Genomic DNA, 15,293 nt, shown 5'->3' on the forward strand with positions numbered 1-15,293 from the left:
CACTGCAGAGGCTACAAGTAAAAACTCTACAGCAAATCATAAATTAATTAGAATGAATTACCCAAGTGGAAGATGCAATCCCAAATATCGCTGCGTTATGTATTTCACTGCCTATTAAAAAAAAATTAACTTCTGTAACTTGATGTGAACTGAAGCAATAGCCTCGTTTTTGCAGAATTCTGGGGGAAAAAATGTGTAAAAGCATTAATATCTACTGCACATTTTAAACTCCAGCCAGCAAATACTCATATTTGTTACAAATCTCGATAGCTGGCCTCCAGAACAGCAGAAATCACCATTTCACATCATCATGGAAATAAGCAGCTCCAAACCTCAAGCACACCGTGCCCACATACCTGCCACACAAGGAGCCACCCAAAGATTCAGCTTCTCACAGCCTGGGACAGTCAGAAAGCAGGAATCACTTCAGTGCAGACTTGAAGTTTATTTCAAACTTTGCCATTTGGTTCAGCTGCATTCACAGCAGTACGGAACATGGCTCAGGTTAGAGATCAGGAGGAAGTTTTTCACACAGAGGGTGGTGATGCACTGAACAGGTTGCCCGAGGAGGCTGTGGATGCCCCATCCCTGGAGGCTTTCAAGGCCAGGCTGGATGTGGCTCTGCACAGCCTGGTCTTGCGTCTGGAGACCCTGCATATAGCAGGGGGGTTGAAACGAGATGATCCTTATGGTCCTTTTCAACCCAGGCCATTCTATGATTCTATGATTTAAACACCAACATGCTCAGTCACCAGCAAATCACGTCAGTGCAGGCTGAGCTGCCAGCGTGACAGACCGCAGTGTTATGGCTGGCTCCCTTTCAACACAATCCTTTGGAAAGAAACACTGACTCCTCTGTTTATCCATCAGTAAGATAAACAGGTCTGACAGCTTATCTATAAATAAAAACAGAATATATATTTTTAACCTTTTGTACCTTTGGACATAATCCAAACCTCAAGTTTTTAGTAATGTTTTCTTAACCATGCTGTCCTTCCAGCCAATAAAAACTTGGTCACGTTGTCTAAAACTGTTTTTACGGCTGTTGTTCATTACAGTGCACAATAATTCGTAACAGCAAATGTTAAGACTCTACACATTTGATGTTACTGCTAGGATTCCAATGACTGGAGCACGAGCCTACTAACAGCAACATGATGGAAGAGTTTGAATTTTCAGATCTGCCTGCAGAAGAGAGGTATGAATGAGATGGATCTACATCACAAATGTCAAACAAAAAACTGTGAGTAGAATTTATAATGGCTGATAACTGTTCCTGAAAGAAAGGCACATAAAGCAACCGCTAAGAGATTTGTGACTTAATACATTCACGTATCCTCTCTTTCACATCTAAAATATTCTTCCAGACGACATTCAATAGACAACAACATTTTCTTACCAATTGCTTTCTATTCAGATTCTTTGCATGCTTCTAGGACAGATTTTCAGTGCTTTTCTACAGCAGATTGGGTCCAAAAAGAAATTCAGATTATCCTGAAGTGACTCAATTTAACATCTCATCATTTCAGTTGGAATTCTAAATCAAGACTGTATCTCTTTGCAGAGTAGGGTAAGAGATTAAGAACACTTCTTTCCATGATGAATAATACGCTCATTGCAAAAAAGGTGAGAAATTCTAGCTGGGGACAACTTCAAAATGTTTTCTATTATGAAATTGGAATGCAAAGGAATTTTTACTTGTAACTATCCAAGTTTGTTTTTCTAAAAATACTAAGCTTGTTCTATCACATTTAGTGCATAACACTTATTACAGCCTCCAAGCATTGTGCTTTTGGGGCTTTTTTTCCCCCCCCTCCTTTGTATTAAGGTTGTAAGCAAATGTATGGTATATAAACCAATACAGAATCTGGCACAGATGGGTACAGCAACCAGGATAGGCTGACACAAATACTGGATTCTTTCAGTTCTACACAGTCCACTGAATTGAAAGGTCTACACCAAGTTCACAATACTGTCTTAATGCCACGGCTATTTTCATATACCTTACATTTCCTATGAGACCACAAGCAACTCACAGACTATAAAAGTCAGGAGAGATCAGAACAAGTACACTTTTGATTTCAGTTTGATTTCGAGAAGCTTTGATTTTCAGGCATCTGGCACTGTTACATATCCTGCTGTTAGATTGTGCCAGAGTGATCTCTGTTCCCTACTTCCATTCTTACAACAGGCTAGAGAGCCCTTTTAAAACACCCAGATAAAAACATTACCTTTAGGACCAATTCAACTTTCTCCAGAATTTACTAGTGGAAGAGAAAACAGTTCATCACCACAGCTTTGTGATTCTGCATTTATTTTTCATTTTCCTCAGAGCCAGAACTGAACATTTGTGTAAGTAACACTGCAGAAATGGCAGCTGCACCATTTCTATCCACTAGCAGTTGTCTGAATAACAACTGCCAGCTTTGCTTCCTCTTCCATTTTGTATTAATCCCTTGCCCAACACATTGTCACCTCACCCACTCAGAATCATTCAGAGCTCCCTAGTTGTTCTCTTCTTCAGCTTGTCTAAGCCAGCAGATACATGAGAACCATCAGTGCACTGTAAAAGTGTTAAAAGCTATATGCTTATTTTACATGCTTACATTACAAAAATTGCTTCTACCTTTCTATCATAGAATGACCCGGGTTAGAAGGGACCTCAAGGATCATGTAGTTCCAACCCCCCTGCCTAGCAGGGCCACCAAACATACACATTTACTATACCTATCTGCTTTACATCTACATAAGTTATAATGCAAATTTAATATAAAGATTTGAATGGTGCTACAGAATTTCTTACTTTTCACAACTGGCATCGTCTTTGTTCTGAAGCTATTCTGAAAGAACAGCATCTTACTGCACCATCACATCACAAATGAAAGCAACAGATGTACACTACAGTTGGCTCCACTGCAAGAGAAAGATTCTAGTGTCCATAATCATTGCAAGGATCTCTTAGCATCTCAGAGGGGAAGTCAGTACACACTGACGCAAAGCAACATAAGCCAGACTAAGACAATTTCTCAGTCCTTACTACAAACAAAGTAAAAGAAAGTGAAAGTTTCAAGAAGACTCCAAAAAAAAGGTTAAGATAAATAGAAATTCATCAGCAAACTAAGTAACAGTAAAGGAGGAAAAGGAAAACAAAAGCAATGTTTTCATGCTGTCAGAATTTCAACAGATCCCCTCCTCATTATAATATCATCACATTAACAGATGGCAAAACATTAACCAAACAAGGGGGTGTCAAGAACTGCTAGAAAGAACAACACAGGAGGCTCTGCAAGATACAAGCAGATGTCCCTGACTTGGTCCAAAAAAATGCAGTCACCTCTACATGCCAATGGAATTCCTGTGTTGCAAATGAGGAGACAAAAAGACATGAAGCAAGGTATGAATCAGAGCAGTAGTGACGGGCTGGCTGGTATTGCAGGCAGCCTTCAGTGTGTGCTCTGACAACCCGAATGTTAGTTCCTTCCCACGTTTACCTAGATTTCAGTTTTATGCTTTGAAATACAGAAGTATCTGCATACATGCAACCTTCTTGTCCTTGCTCCCTTTGATATCATACAGAGCAAGATGAATTTTGAAAAAAGCAGAATTTAAAAGAAATTAACAAAGCATTCTGATACCTCCCTGCAACAGTGCCAAGGCCAAGGATTCGACACTCAGAGCTCCAGCACACTGCACAGGAAAAGAGGGACACAGCAAATAAAATACAACCGTCCTTTTTTCCACTCACATTTAGCTCTTATGACACATTAATATTTATCACACTTCCCCATTTCTTACTTTACCAAACAGTTGGCTTGTTTGGTTGGTTTTTTTTTCCACTCTCTGTACCTTTTTCCTGACAAAGTTCAACAGAGATGATGCTCTTCCAGAGTTCTGCCTCAAAGACAGAGTGGGTTCGTACACAGACACATTGAAGCTGGTAGCACATATAAACCATACAGGCCATTAACAGCAACAGCTGAGAACAACACAATTTAAGAAGTGCAAGAATAGAGGCAGCACTGTAGATATTTTAACTGAGGTTGGTTTTGTGCTTTTTTCTTTTTTGTTTCCTCCTCAAATCCTGGCCTAGAAGAAGCCAAAAGCTCCGCGCTCAAACAGAGCTGCTGCACAGCAGAAGATGCAGTGGAGGTGCGGAGCCTTGTTGGAGCACGGCTGCACATTCCCCAGGGGGCATTTCTTTTCCTGCAGCTTACCTCACTGCCAGCAGTGTCTGAAACCTTGGGAGAAAAGCATATGGTTTGCCTGATCAAAAGAGAACTTCAATTCTCTGATATCTCAAAATGTTATCACGACTTTATACCACTGAACCTGATACCCCTGCTGGTGCATTAATGAAATACAAAATAAGAGATGCATGCTGAGGGTTACCAACATTTTCCCTCTTACCGCTGGCATGAGAAGTGCATAGACAAGACTTAACTCACTCATGTCAAGGCTTAAAGCCACATCTAAAAATCTCCAATACAGTGTTTTTAAGCAGATTTACTTAGGGCTTGTTCTATTTCTCACTATACCTAAATGAAAAAGAAGACAAAGAAGCAATTTAACAAATACCAAATCACTATTTTGTGCATCCAGTCAAAGGTGAACCCTGATCAAGACTGATCAATGGACTGATTTAAATTCCTATTACTTTTTTAAAGGACTCTCAGCAAAATATACAAATAAAGTCAGACATTCACAAAGCAAAGCTTTGTAGAAATAATTACTGAAGTAAAAGTGCTAAAAACAGGGCACATTTATCCAGGACTAACAAGGCTTGTAGAGAACTGAACACTGAAACAATGGCTACACTGATAATTTGAGAAGTCAGTGCACTGGAGCAGCACTATTTAGAGAAAAACAATCATCAGTGAAGTGGCAAGCACAAAACAGACACTAATTACTCTGTAGAAGTAATTTTTTATCCACAGAGAAATACCAAAATAAATGAACAGGAGGTGAGAAATGGAAATCACTGCACTATGGAGAGAAATAGAATCATGGAAAAAGGCAGCATGGGGAATAACACAAGTCAGGCTCGTCAGTCAAAAGCAGGCAGCTTTATTGCACAGAGTTCTACGAGGACTGAAAGGTAAAGCAACAGATGTACTACCTGAATTACAGCAAAGTATTTGATAAAAATCTCTCTGAAGGCTCTTACACTCCAAAATCAACTCAGATTGGCTTTGGCAGGAACACTACAATCTGACCTGAGACCCAAAGACTATTTATATTAAAAGCCTGAAATGTCTAAACCCAAATAAATAGATAAATAAAAAGATGAGCTGGGAAACCCTCCAACTACAGCACTGAAAAGTATTGTATCAGTTCAGACTGAAGTTCTCAATAAACAGAAACAGCCTGCAAGTCGTCATTAGTGGGATACCACAAAGGCTGAAATCGGTTGCAACAGGATTCGGAAGCAGGACTGAATGTGTTCATGAGATCCACAGATGGCATCTGCAGGTGGCAACAAACCCTGCAGATAAATTGCAATTGCTGGTTGGTACAAAGAGGGAATAAAATGATCTAGAGGGATTTTTAATTTTTTTTATTTTTTTTTAACTGCAAAATAAAAATTTATTTATTAAAGTGGGTAATGAAAAGGGATAAATGGTGGGGAATGATCAAAATTGACAGACACAGAAAATGAAAACATCACATATATTTTAATTTAGAGAAAAAAAAATGGCATGAAAAAAAAGCATCCAGGGTTGATTTGGATTATAATTTACTTACTAAATGACAACAAAGTTTGAGAAACATCTTCATGGAGTTACTGGGGAAATATTAACTTTGGTAAAGCCTTTCATTGTGCTTCATTGCAACCCCAAAGCACGTTGCCAAGGTTCAATTTCTCATATACAGGGAGATTCCAATCAACCTTATGGAAAAATACGCTTACAACCAATGCAATGTTAGATTAATGTTGTCATACTTATCAATCAGCCAGCAGGGCTTCAAAGAAAACATGGGAAACTACACATAAACATGGCTCTGTTCCACATAATATGTATTTCTAAAGTTTGAGCATGAAGGTGTTAAATATTTTTGTTTTCTGTAAAAAATATTCTTTACATGGCAGAGCAATTAAGTTATTTTGGCATCCACTCCACATAAAGCAGCTGCTGTACAGTATGTTTTACTTTATAAAATATCTTTAATCAGCACACTGACTAGTTCTGTCATTTATAATTAAGGAGGTAAATGGCAGGTGCAGCATTAATTAGTGAAACTGAAGTCTCTGTGTGAGACATGCAGTGATACCAGCTTAATGCTTCCGAGGAATCCAAACAACTGCTAACAGAAGTCCCACAGTGTTAGTGCTGGTTACCCTCAGCACTGCACCAGGAGCGCTGGCAGAGTGCAGCCCAGAGGTGCCATTGCTGCTTCTGCCCACACCAATGCTGTGCTGGTGTGAGCTCTCAGACACCTCATCAGCATACAAAGCTGTCCTTAGCTGGTAAAAACTAAAGCAACTGATGAGGCTAAAATAATTCCGCAGCTCATGGTTTCACCTGTAAACTATAATTCGTCTCGCATCCAACCAAATGTTCCCACTGGCACTCTGCTGGTTTTGGCCAAACTAACATTGCAGTTTGAAAGAAGCTCCACTTTTACATTATCCAGTGGCAAAAAGATTCACCTTTCTGACTGTCACAGTACCTCAGTGATGTCTTTGAACACAGCCCAAAGGTATGTCCTTCAGAAGTGAAAACACAAGGGTACTCCACACGATACATTCAGTAATACAGCACCAGTAACACAGCACCTTGTGTGCTCATGTGAAGAAAATCCATGTATTTCTGCCTAAACTCAAGGAGCAGATTTCTACAACTGTCTAAAACAGAACACAATGCAAGCATCAGACAAACCAACCCTACCCTGTGTTAGAATAAAGCTGCAGGCCCCACTAAAATAGCATCCCTACCAATATCACACACATCATTGCACAAGTCCATGCCTCATTGATGTAAACTGAATGTTTCTTCAACAGGCACACAGTACCTTCCACACGCACAGATAAAGCACTTCTAAGGCAAGCAGCGGAGATAAACAGAGGATGGAAGGCAAATATTGTTTCTCCAGTGCTACTTTTGACTTAGAACTGATTCTTCTGGGAAGGAACACAACCCCACGCTGTGTGCAGCACTCCCTGCCAACTAACTTCTGAAGCAGAACCGCTTCTGCCTCACAGATGAGTTATTCATACATCCCCCTTCTGACAAGCAGGAAAAGTACACGGCCACAGCTGACCAAGGGAAAATGAAATCCGAACAGAGGGGTGCAGGAAAGGCAAAGAAGAATTTAAAACACAAAGATGCTGGAAAAAGATAATTACATTCCATGAGAAATGATACAGTAACGATAAATCATTTTTACCCAGACTAATAATTCTGTAAATGAATCAATAATGAGTGCAGTGCAACAAATAAAAAAGACCACCATCCAGGAGCAACGCTACGTCATTTAGAAATACAAAATAACATGGTTGAATGTCAGTAATATTTTAAGAGCACCTTAAAAGAAAGCAAAAGAACCTACAAGGAGGAAAAGGCTTTGTCTGTAAACGTGAATAACCTCCACTAGGGAACAGAGCTTAGAGCACAGGTGGGAGTTGAACAGAACTCACCCTCCCATACAGGTGCAGCTTTCAGCTGAAGTATTTCAGGGAGCAGTATTTGCATTTTAAAATGATCATAAACAATGTAAGTTCCAAGGCAGCTCTAAGGCAGTGATATTCACAGAAACTCTCTGAGAAGACAGCAGCCATGCCCTGCCATATGGTCTAACGCAGTTCAGCATATGGTAATGGTTGCAATTGTTTTCCTCTTCCCAAAATTAGCATTAAAATATAATCGATAGCTTCAATTATAAGAAATCTGAGCTTAAAATATTAAATTAGAAGTAATCCAATATTCTGAGTCCATGCAGACGCACACATGAAATTCCAGTTGGTTAGACAGTATAAATGCAATTAAGATTGAGAAAGGAAATTAACATATACATAAATTAATTCTTTCACTACTACAGCACTGGGTAACATTTACTACACAGGTAGAAAAATAGATGTTTAAAAAAAAATCACATTCCCCAGTCAGTTTGTTCATCAAAAAAAGAAAAATTCAGAGTCAAAATGCCAAAGAGCCTGAATCATCTCCTCCCATTCAAAAAGCCTCATTAACTAACAAAGCAGCTTAAATAGCCTACTTTATTAAGTAATTTCTTCTGTCTTAAGAGAAAACTTACACACTTCTCTATGGTTCAGCTTCCTTCCATGGGTACCATGAGATTTGCGGGCTGCAATTCCACATGTATTCTCTCCTGAACATTGGTGGATCATTTGACTTCATATGATCAATGCCAAAAGATCACATTTTGTATCACTGCGTAGACGTATCACTACAGTTAACACCATGTGATTAAAACCAGATAGCATTTCAGCTCCACAAATAGTTGCATTAAATACATAGACACATTTTAACACAGTTAAAAGATATGCCTTACTTTCCCATCCAAACTGCATAACTTTCAGGGAGCAGAGGAACAAAAAGCATGGATCTTCCAGTATCAACATCTACTGTTCCAAAGCAGCCTGCTTCGGTTACTCCAAAAGTCCAGTGAAAGTAAGATTCCTAGGTTAAGACAAAATACGCTCTTAGTAAAAAACCCTTGCTTCTACAAACTCAAAAAATACATTATAGTACATAGCAAACTGTACTTCACACGTCTTAAGGGAGATCTATTTTACTTCTGGAGCAAAAGGAAGTGGTTTAGGTTTAAAGTTTTTCAAGCTAATTAGTTTTAGGTTTTAATAAATCTTTCTGTTGGCAAGTGGAAACAAACAGAGATTAATAAGCTACTATAAGAAATACACAACAGTTAACCCGGCACAATAAAACACCATCTTCCAGCCTAGACCTGGAGAATTTAGTATTGGGAAGAAATAATCATGTCACCAGGCAAAATCAGAGTGCAGACCCACTGAGTTGTAATGATGGAATACTGAAGACACAATATCTCTGAGAGAAGAAGGAAGCCTCAATAGGAACAGCCCTCAGCCAAGAGTTATTTCAAAAGCAATCAAACAACAAAATGCCAAGCAATACAGAGATGAGTCTGGATGAAGACAGGCATACACTCTACTACACTGAAACATGCATCTCCTCTAAAAGCAGTCTAGTAGTGCACTAAGATGCATGCTGGATTAGAACTAGATGGTTTTATTTCTTTAAAACATCAACTGCTCAAATTAGTAAAACAAAAAGAATCAGTACTGCTGCAACCATGCAAAGCACACAGCTCTACAGTGCTATGTATCACCAGAGCATTGTGAGGGCAACTTTCCCAAAGACGGTGTTCAGTGTGACATTAATGCATTAAGTTTTCTCTGACAGAAGAACACACAGCTATTCAGGGAAGAGTCTGATTAGAGAAGATGTGTAAACTCTGAGATACACCCTGGTACGTGGAGTAAACTATTTGCAAAATAGTGAGCACACAGTGAGTACACTTTTCTATGAATTAATTTAGTTTAGAGCATTGTAACACATTTCAGTAGAGAAAGATTGGGGGGGGTTGTTGATTTCTGTGACAGACAAGACAAAAAAAAGGAAGATATATTCATTCACTGCCCTTCATATCATGTTAAACAGTGTTAGGCAGTAGGGTGTGGAACAGGCTTAAGCCCCTCTATGTCAAATAAGGAGCCCACATAGCAAAGCCTTGAGAAAGAGTGACTAAGATGGAGAGGCAACATTATAAAGCAGCTTAATTCAGTGAGCAATGCAAACATCTGAGATAGGGAAGAATAATGAAACAGAGTTTAAAAATTCATGCAGTTCAAGAGGCAGCTTCTTAATTTGATTTGAAGCTTTGATTCAGCTCTCACCTGGCGAAACACAATACCAGTATCAGTGCAGTATCTCTGGGTTTCCTCTCCACCCTGAAGCAGAACGACTGAATTCTTCTGGACATCCTTATTCTGTCGCAGGCGATCACACAGTCGTCTTCTATTCAACGCAAAGAGTGCTACAGGCACTTTCAAGGTCTCATTCCCCAGCCAAAAAGAAGGTCTAGAAAAGATATACACATATATTTTTTAAAAAATTGAAAGTTAAAGGAAGGCAGAGTAGTCAGCACAATTCAAACACCTTGCACTTGATGCTTTAATTCAACCTTCTTTTCTCTACTAAACTCAACAAACAAGATTCTATGTGCCCAAGGGGAAGAGATGCTGTACACAACCAATGCCTCTAGCTACAAGCAGACATCACTCACCATGAAACCTTGGAGCTTCTGCAACAGTGTAGCACATTACATTCGTCCATGTGCGATAACACAAAAAACATGCAGAAAGTGATGACAGCACAGTCCAGCTGAGTAAGGGCAAAAGAGAAGGAAAGAAGGCAAGTCCTGCGTCACTGAAAACAGAAGTGAAAGGCCACACTGTCCTGCAAAGTGTCACTGTGACCTTCTGGGAAGTGCTGAAGTAGCAAAAAGAGATCAGAGAAAAGATCAGTGGGCATAGAGTGAGTACTCCGTGCTTGGATACTGTCTGAGTTCCTGCTGCACGCACATCACTCTTGCACACACAGAAGCAGCTTCACAAGAGGCTGAGCTGACAAGGCCAACACACAGCAGCCACCTCCTGTCGTACTCGGTTACACACCACTCAGGCAGCACAAGCACTGCAAGACATTTCTACAGGACTGTACTCAACAGAAGCTCCCTCCAGAGAACGCAGCTTAGAGGTATTGAGCTTTTATGCTAAAATAAGGTTATTAACAAATTCTAATGCTTAAAATATTACAGAAAGATACCGCTGATTCAGTCCCATTTGCTATAGTTCCACGCTCACATTCTGGAGTATAACTACAGACGCACTGTGGACTTGGTGTGGGGCCTTCAGATGAGAAGAATCTAAGGGTATTCCCCTCTTACTTCCCTTAATTTTTAACATACCAAAGTTCTACTTCAGAGCTCCAATAAGACAAATCAATGCCATTTTATCAATACACCTACAATGAAGTCCAGCACACCCCTCTGCCTCAGCTTCTTTCAGCTTATTGAAGCTATTCTTCTGAATGGCTGATGAGCCTTTTTTTAATCAGATATACTTCCAGCCGAGATGACAGAAAGCTACAATTAAACTGTTACTGTGCTAAAATGACAGGAATGAACCACCAACGGGCTTAACCTTGGAGAAGCAGAGCTCCACACCTTAATTATTATATAGTTTTCATGGGCAATCTGGAAAGTAACCTTTAATTTACTGCTGCATAAAATAATCTCCTGAAAGGCCTTATCAGCATCAGAAAAGTAAACCCTGTAATTTCGTACTGTGCACACAGCATAAAAGAGCTAATAAAATATTTTATTTTACTTGTTTATAGCTACTTGATTTAACAGCACAAGTCATTTTAGAAGGTGAAAGATTGCTCTTACTAAACAAGTTTTCATATGGTCTGCCCAGGACAGCAGCTGATGGCGCACAAAACCCAAGTGCTTATCTGTATTACTTCCCACACGCCCCCCAATAACCCAGCAGTATGGCAGCAATGATTCCAAGGGCTGCAGATTACCTATTGTAGAACATTATCATAGTGTGGAAGCACAGCATAAGCTTTCATTTTGGAGTACGGCAGCCTCTAGGAAAATAAAGCACATTCAAACAACTCTAGCAAACACTACTTAAAGTTTTAAATCAGAAACCAGAGCTTCAACAAATTAAGAGCAGGACGTGTTGGGTGCAAAGTGGCAGTTCAGCAATTTGGCACTACAGAAGAAGCTGAAAAGCTGTTACCAAGGAAGATCATCCCTTGAGGATCTTCATGCTCACATTATTGCATGCATAAAGGAAAAGGGAGCACATAATCAGATACCCTTACACCACAGGTCACTCTTAGATCTTGGTGTGCTAATAAGAAAACAAAGCCAAGAAAAAAGAGGATTTAGCATAACCTTTGCTGGTAGCTCTTCTGCTGCACTTAAAACTTTTGACAAACAAAAGGAGACCGAAGGAGAAGTAACAGCATCAGGCAAGACTTCTTTGGTAACCTCCTGAACCACTTCAGAGCGTCTTTTATTGCATCCTAAAACTTGAGCTGAAATGCATCGTAACTTAACATGACATATCTGCAATTTTTAGTTAACCTCATCGCAAAACTATGTTCATCCTCATACATATATAACAGAGCCTACTCTCCCTGCTTGAATTTGATGCCACAATGTTAATCATTTGATCCTATTCAGTTGGTTAAGATTTGCACATTTTTTCCATAGGCACAGCCTTGGTCTCTATGTTAAGAGGGCAACAATCACAACAGCTTCATGTGCCAGACCCAATGCCTCATCTGCAGGAAGTGGTAGGGCTTGCAAATCAAGCTCAGCTCCCTGGGTGCTCTGTTCATACGTGAATTAATGCTCACACACAATAAGCCGGGTAGGGTTAATATATAATTGCCTTGCACATGTGTAAAATACAATTACATCAGCAAAAAACTCTGTGAATTTGCCACCTAACAATAAGACTAAAACTTCCTTCCCTATAGAATCATAGAATGGTCTGGGTTGAAAAGGACCACAAGGATCATCTCATTTCAGCCCTCCCCCCATGTGCAGGGTCACCAACCACCAGACCACGCTGCCCAGAGCCACATCCAGCCTGGCCTTGAAAGCCTCCAGGGATGGGGCATCCACAGCCTCCCTGGGCAACCTGTTCAGTGCATCACCACCCTCTGTGTGAAAAACTTCCCCCTAATATCTAACCTAAACTCCTGTCTCAGTTTAAAACCATTCCCCCTTGTCCTATCACTACCCAACCCACTGCTTTGTGGAATACGCATCTTTGAACCTGGGCAACCTTCTGTAACTACTCAATAGTCAGGGCTCCCTGCACCTGCAGTTCAGCTCCCTTGTTTTTGCCAACCTATCCCAGAACCATTCCTCAGTCTGGTATAAGCCCTGCACAGCAGCTGCCACACACCATTTATGCTCACTTAGCCAAAAGACCACCTAAGACCTCTTTTATTTTTCTATACTGGAAGTAATAGGTAGCTAAGACATCAAGGTACACCTGCTTCTTTAAAGGAGGCTTCTTTTTTTTGCTTGGAACTGTTGGCTTTAAAGGCTTATTTCAGAAGGGTTTTTTTTTTTATTATTTTCAGAGGGATTCTATTTCATTACTGTATGATCCATTTAATATTTTGGTTTTGTTTTGATGTAACCACCAGAACACTCTGGTAGCCAGGAATTCCATCCTCTCTCCCTTTCCAGAACAAAACCCGAGGCCTGCCACATTCTGCTGAGATCATAAAGCCAGGATCCAGTTCTCAGTGAAGAAATCACTACTTTTCCAGCAACTGTCATTTATTTAACTGGGCCTTATTTGTACGCCTTGAACAACAGACAGAACCACTAACAGCAGCCTGAGTTCTAGCCACTAACGGCTGCCACACACCAGGGGCAGGTGAACCCACCGCGGTACCACGAACCCCTCCCCAGCCGAACCCCCTCCCCAGCTCTCCCGCGGCGGTGACTTCATGGAGCGGCTCGCACTCAGCGCACGGGGCCCGGCCTCCCACAGCTCGGGGCGGGAGCCGGCCCTGCCCGAGCCGCCCGGCGAGGAACACCCCGAACCCCGCGGGTCCCTCCTGCGCCGGCACAGCGAGGCCGGGCCGCTCTACCCTCGGCCGAGGAGCGATGCTTACCCCGCCGCAGCCATGTTGCCTCGCCGGACTTCGGCTGTCACATGACGGCGGGGCCGGGCGGGATCTGAGCGGGGCGGTGCCGTGAAGAGGCGGAAACTACAACACGAACATCTAATTATCTCCTACAAACCGCTGCCATGCGCTTCTCCAGTCCCGGGGCACCGAGCCCACCCCCCTACGAGGGGCCGTGGTGCCCACATTGACCACTAGACTGGAGGAGAAAGACGCAGCTACTCCTGCACAGCTGGCTCTGAAGTGGAGCCTGAAAGCTGCAGAGCAATCAAAGGGAAAGATTGATTGATTGCAGAAAGCCTGGAGAGGAGCGTGTATAACAAGAAAAGTGGAAAAGTCAAGTGGTCATCATCCAGCATTTTATGTTTCTGTGCCTAAGGGTCACAGACCCTTACTACAAAATATATAATGACATTTCTTCCATAGACTTCCTTCGCACTTGACAAGAAACAAACGCTTATCTTTGGTTCAGATAAGCAGAGCCAGGCCCATTTTAGACATTATTATTGATAGGCCATTCAGTTGCAAGGAACTTCCTTCAGTTAATGTAAACTCTGAAGATTTTTAACATGAACTGCAAGTCCCTAGAGGGGATCCTTTCTGTGTAAACTTAAAACGAGAGGAAGAAGATAGGGAAGCTCAGTGCCTCCTTTTCTTCTGACAAAAATATAGAAGGAAATAATAATAATAATAATAATAATAATAATAATAATAATAATAATAATAATAATAATAATAATAATCTCACGATAGTTTTCCTGTTCTTACAAAGAAGCAAAATTGCTTCTGACAGGTTCTTGGTGATACCAGGCCAAGTACTTGCAAGCAGACCAACAGTCACATACGAAAAGGACAGAACTCACACAGCTGGTGAAGGAGCTCCCTGGCAATGCAGCACCTCTTCTCAGGAAGAGAACATCCAAGAGACATCCTTCCTTCAGTGGCTGGCCCTTATGGGAGCCCAGGGTGGGTCCTCCCCTTCTGGTCAAGTGGGGAGCACAGGTGGAAACAATTTGCCCATGCTCCCTGGCCCAGCCACAGCCCATCTCCAGGTGCTCCATCACCATTTCAAGCCCTAACCAAGCAGTTCCCCTACACTTCAATATACTGTTATGAATGGTTTCTGGTACCTCTTGTCCTCCTTAGAGAAGAGTTCTCCTGCCTTCTTGTATCTGCTTTCTAAAACATGTTTTCTAGGTCTCTTAATCTAGTTTATTTTATTTCTGTCATCTCTTACCCGTGGTCATTTTACCCCGTTTCCCAAAACAACTGCAAGAGTTAGAAGAGTTACTCGCACTGTATCAAATCAAAATAAGACTCTTTTCTTTCTTCTGCTTTTTACTCTGCAACTGAGATAATGCAATGGTAGACCTTAATGTCCCAGCGACTAGTTTAGAGCATTTTCCTCTACAGCAAGATTTAAATGACCTTTCCTGTTACATTCCTCCCACTAGTGTTTGCCTGCATTGGTAAAGAATGTTCTCTCTCATGTTGAAGGCCTGATTTTGCATTTTTGTCACCTTCAAAATTGCCGTAGCAGTTTGGGTGTACATGAGAATAATGATG

The 15,293-nt window shown here is 41.1% G+C and overlaps 1 protein-coding gene across 3 annotated transcripts in view; it reads right to left on the reverse strand.

Annotated features, from left to right (window-relative positions):
• The window catches only part of PEPD (peptidase D), a 112,217-nt gene extending 97,551 nt beyond the window's left edge, over nucleotides 1-14,666 (reverse strand). Inside the window, exons 1-3 of one of the 3 annotated variants that reach the window (XM_015873939.2) lie at nucleotides 14,593-14,666; nucleotides 9,896-10,079; nucleotides 8,512-8,639 (exon numbers count right to left, since the gene is read on the reverse strand). In XM_015873939.2, coding sequence (XP_015729425.1) covers nucleotides 8,512-8,639; nucleotides 9,896-10,079; nucleotides 14,593-14,657 — 377 coding nt within the window. In that variant the 5' untranslated portion in view covers nucleotides 14,658-14,666. Of the gene's footprint in view, nucleotides 1-8,511; nucleotides 8,640-9,895; nucleotides 10,080-11,588; nucleotides 11,624-13,715; nucleotides 13,828-14,592 lie in introns of those variants that run through there. The other 2 variants (XM_015873941.1, XM_015873940.1) reach the window with 2 other exon arrangements.
• Nucleotides 14,667-15,293: the final 627 nt, after the last annotated feature.

The sequence above is a fragment of the Coturnix japonica genome, chromosome 11, assembly GCF_001577835.2.
Source record: "Coturnix japonica isolate 7356 chromosome 11, Coturnix japonica 2.1, whole genome shotgun sequence".
NCBI lineage: Eukaryota > Metazoa > Chordata > Aves > Galliformes > Phasianidae > Coturnix > Coturnix japonica.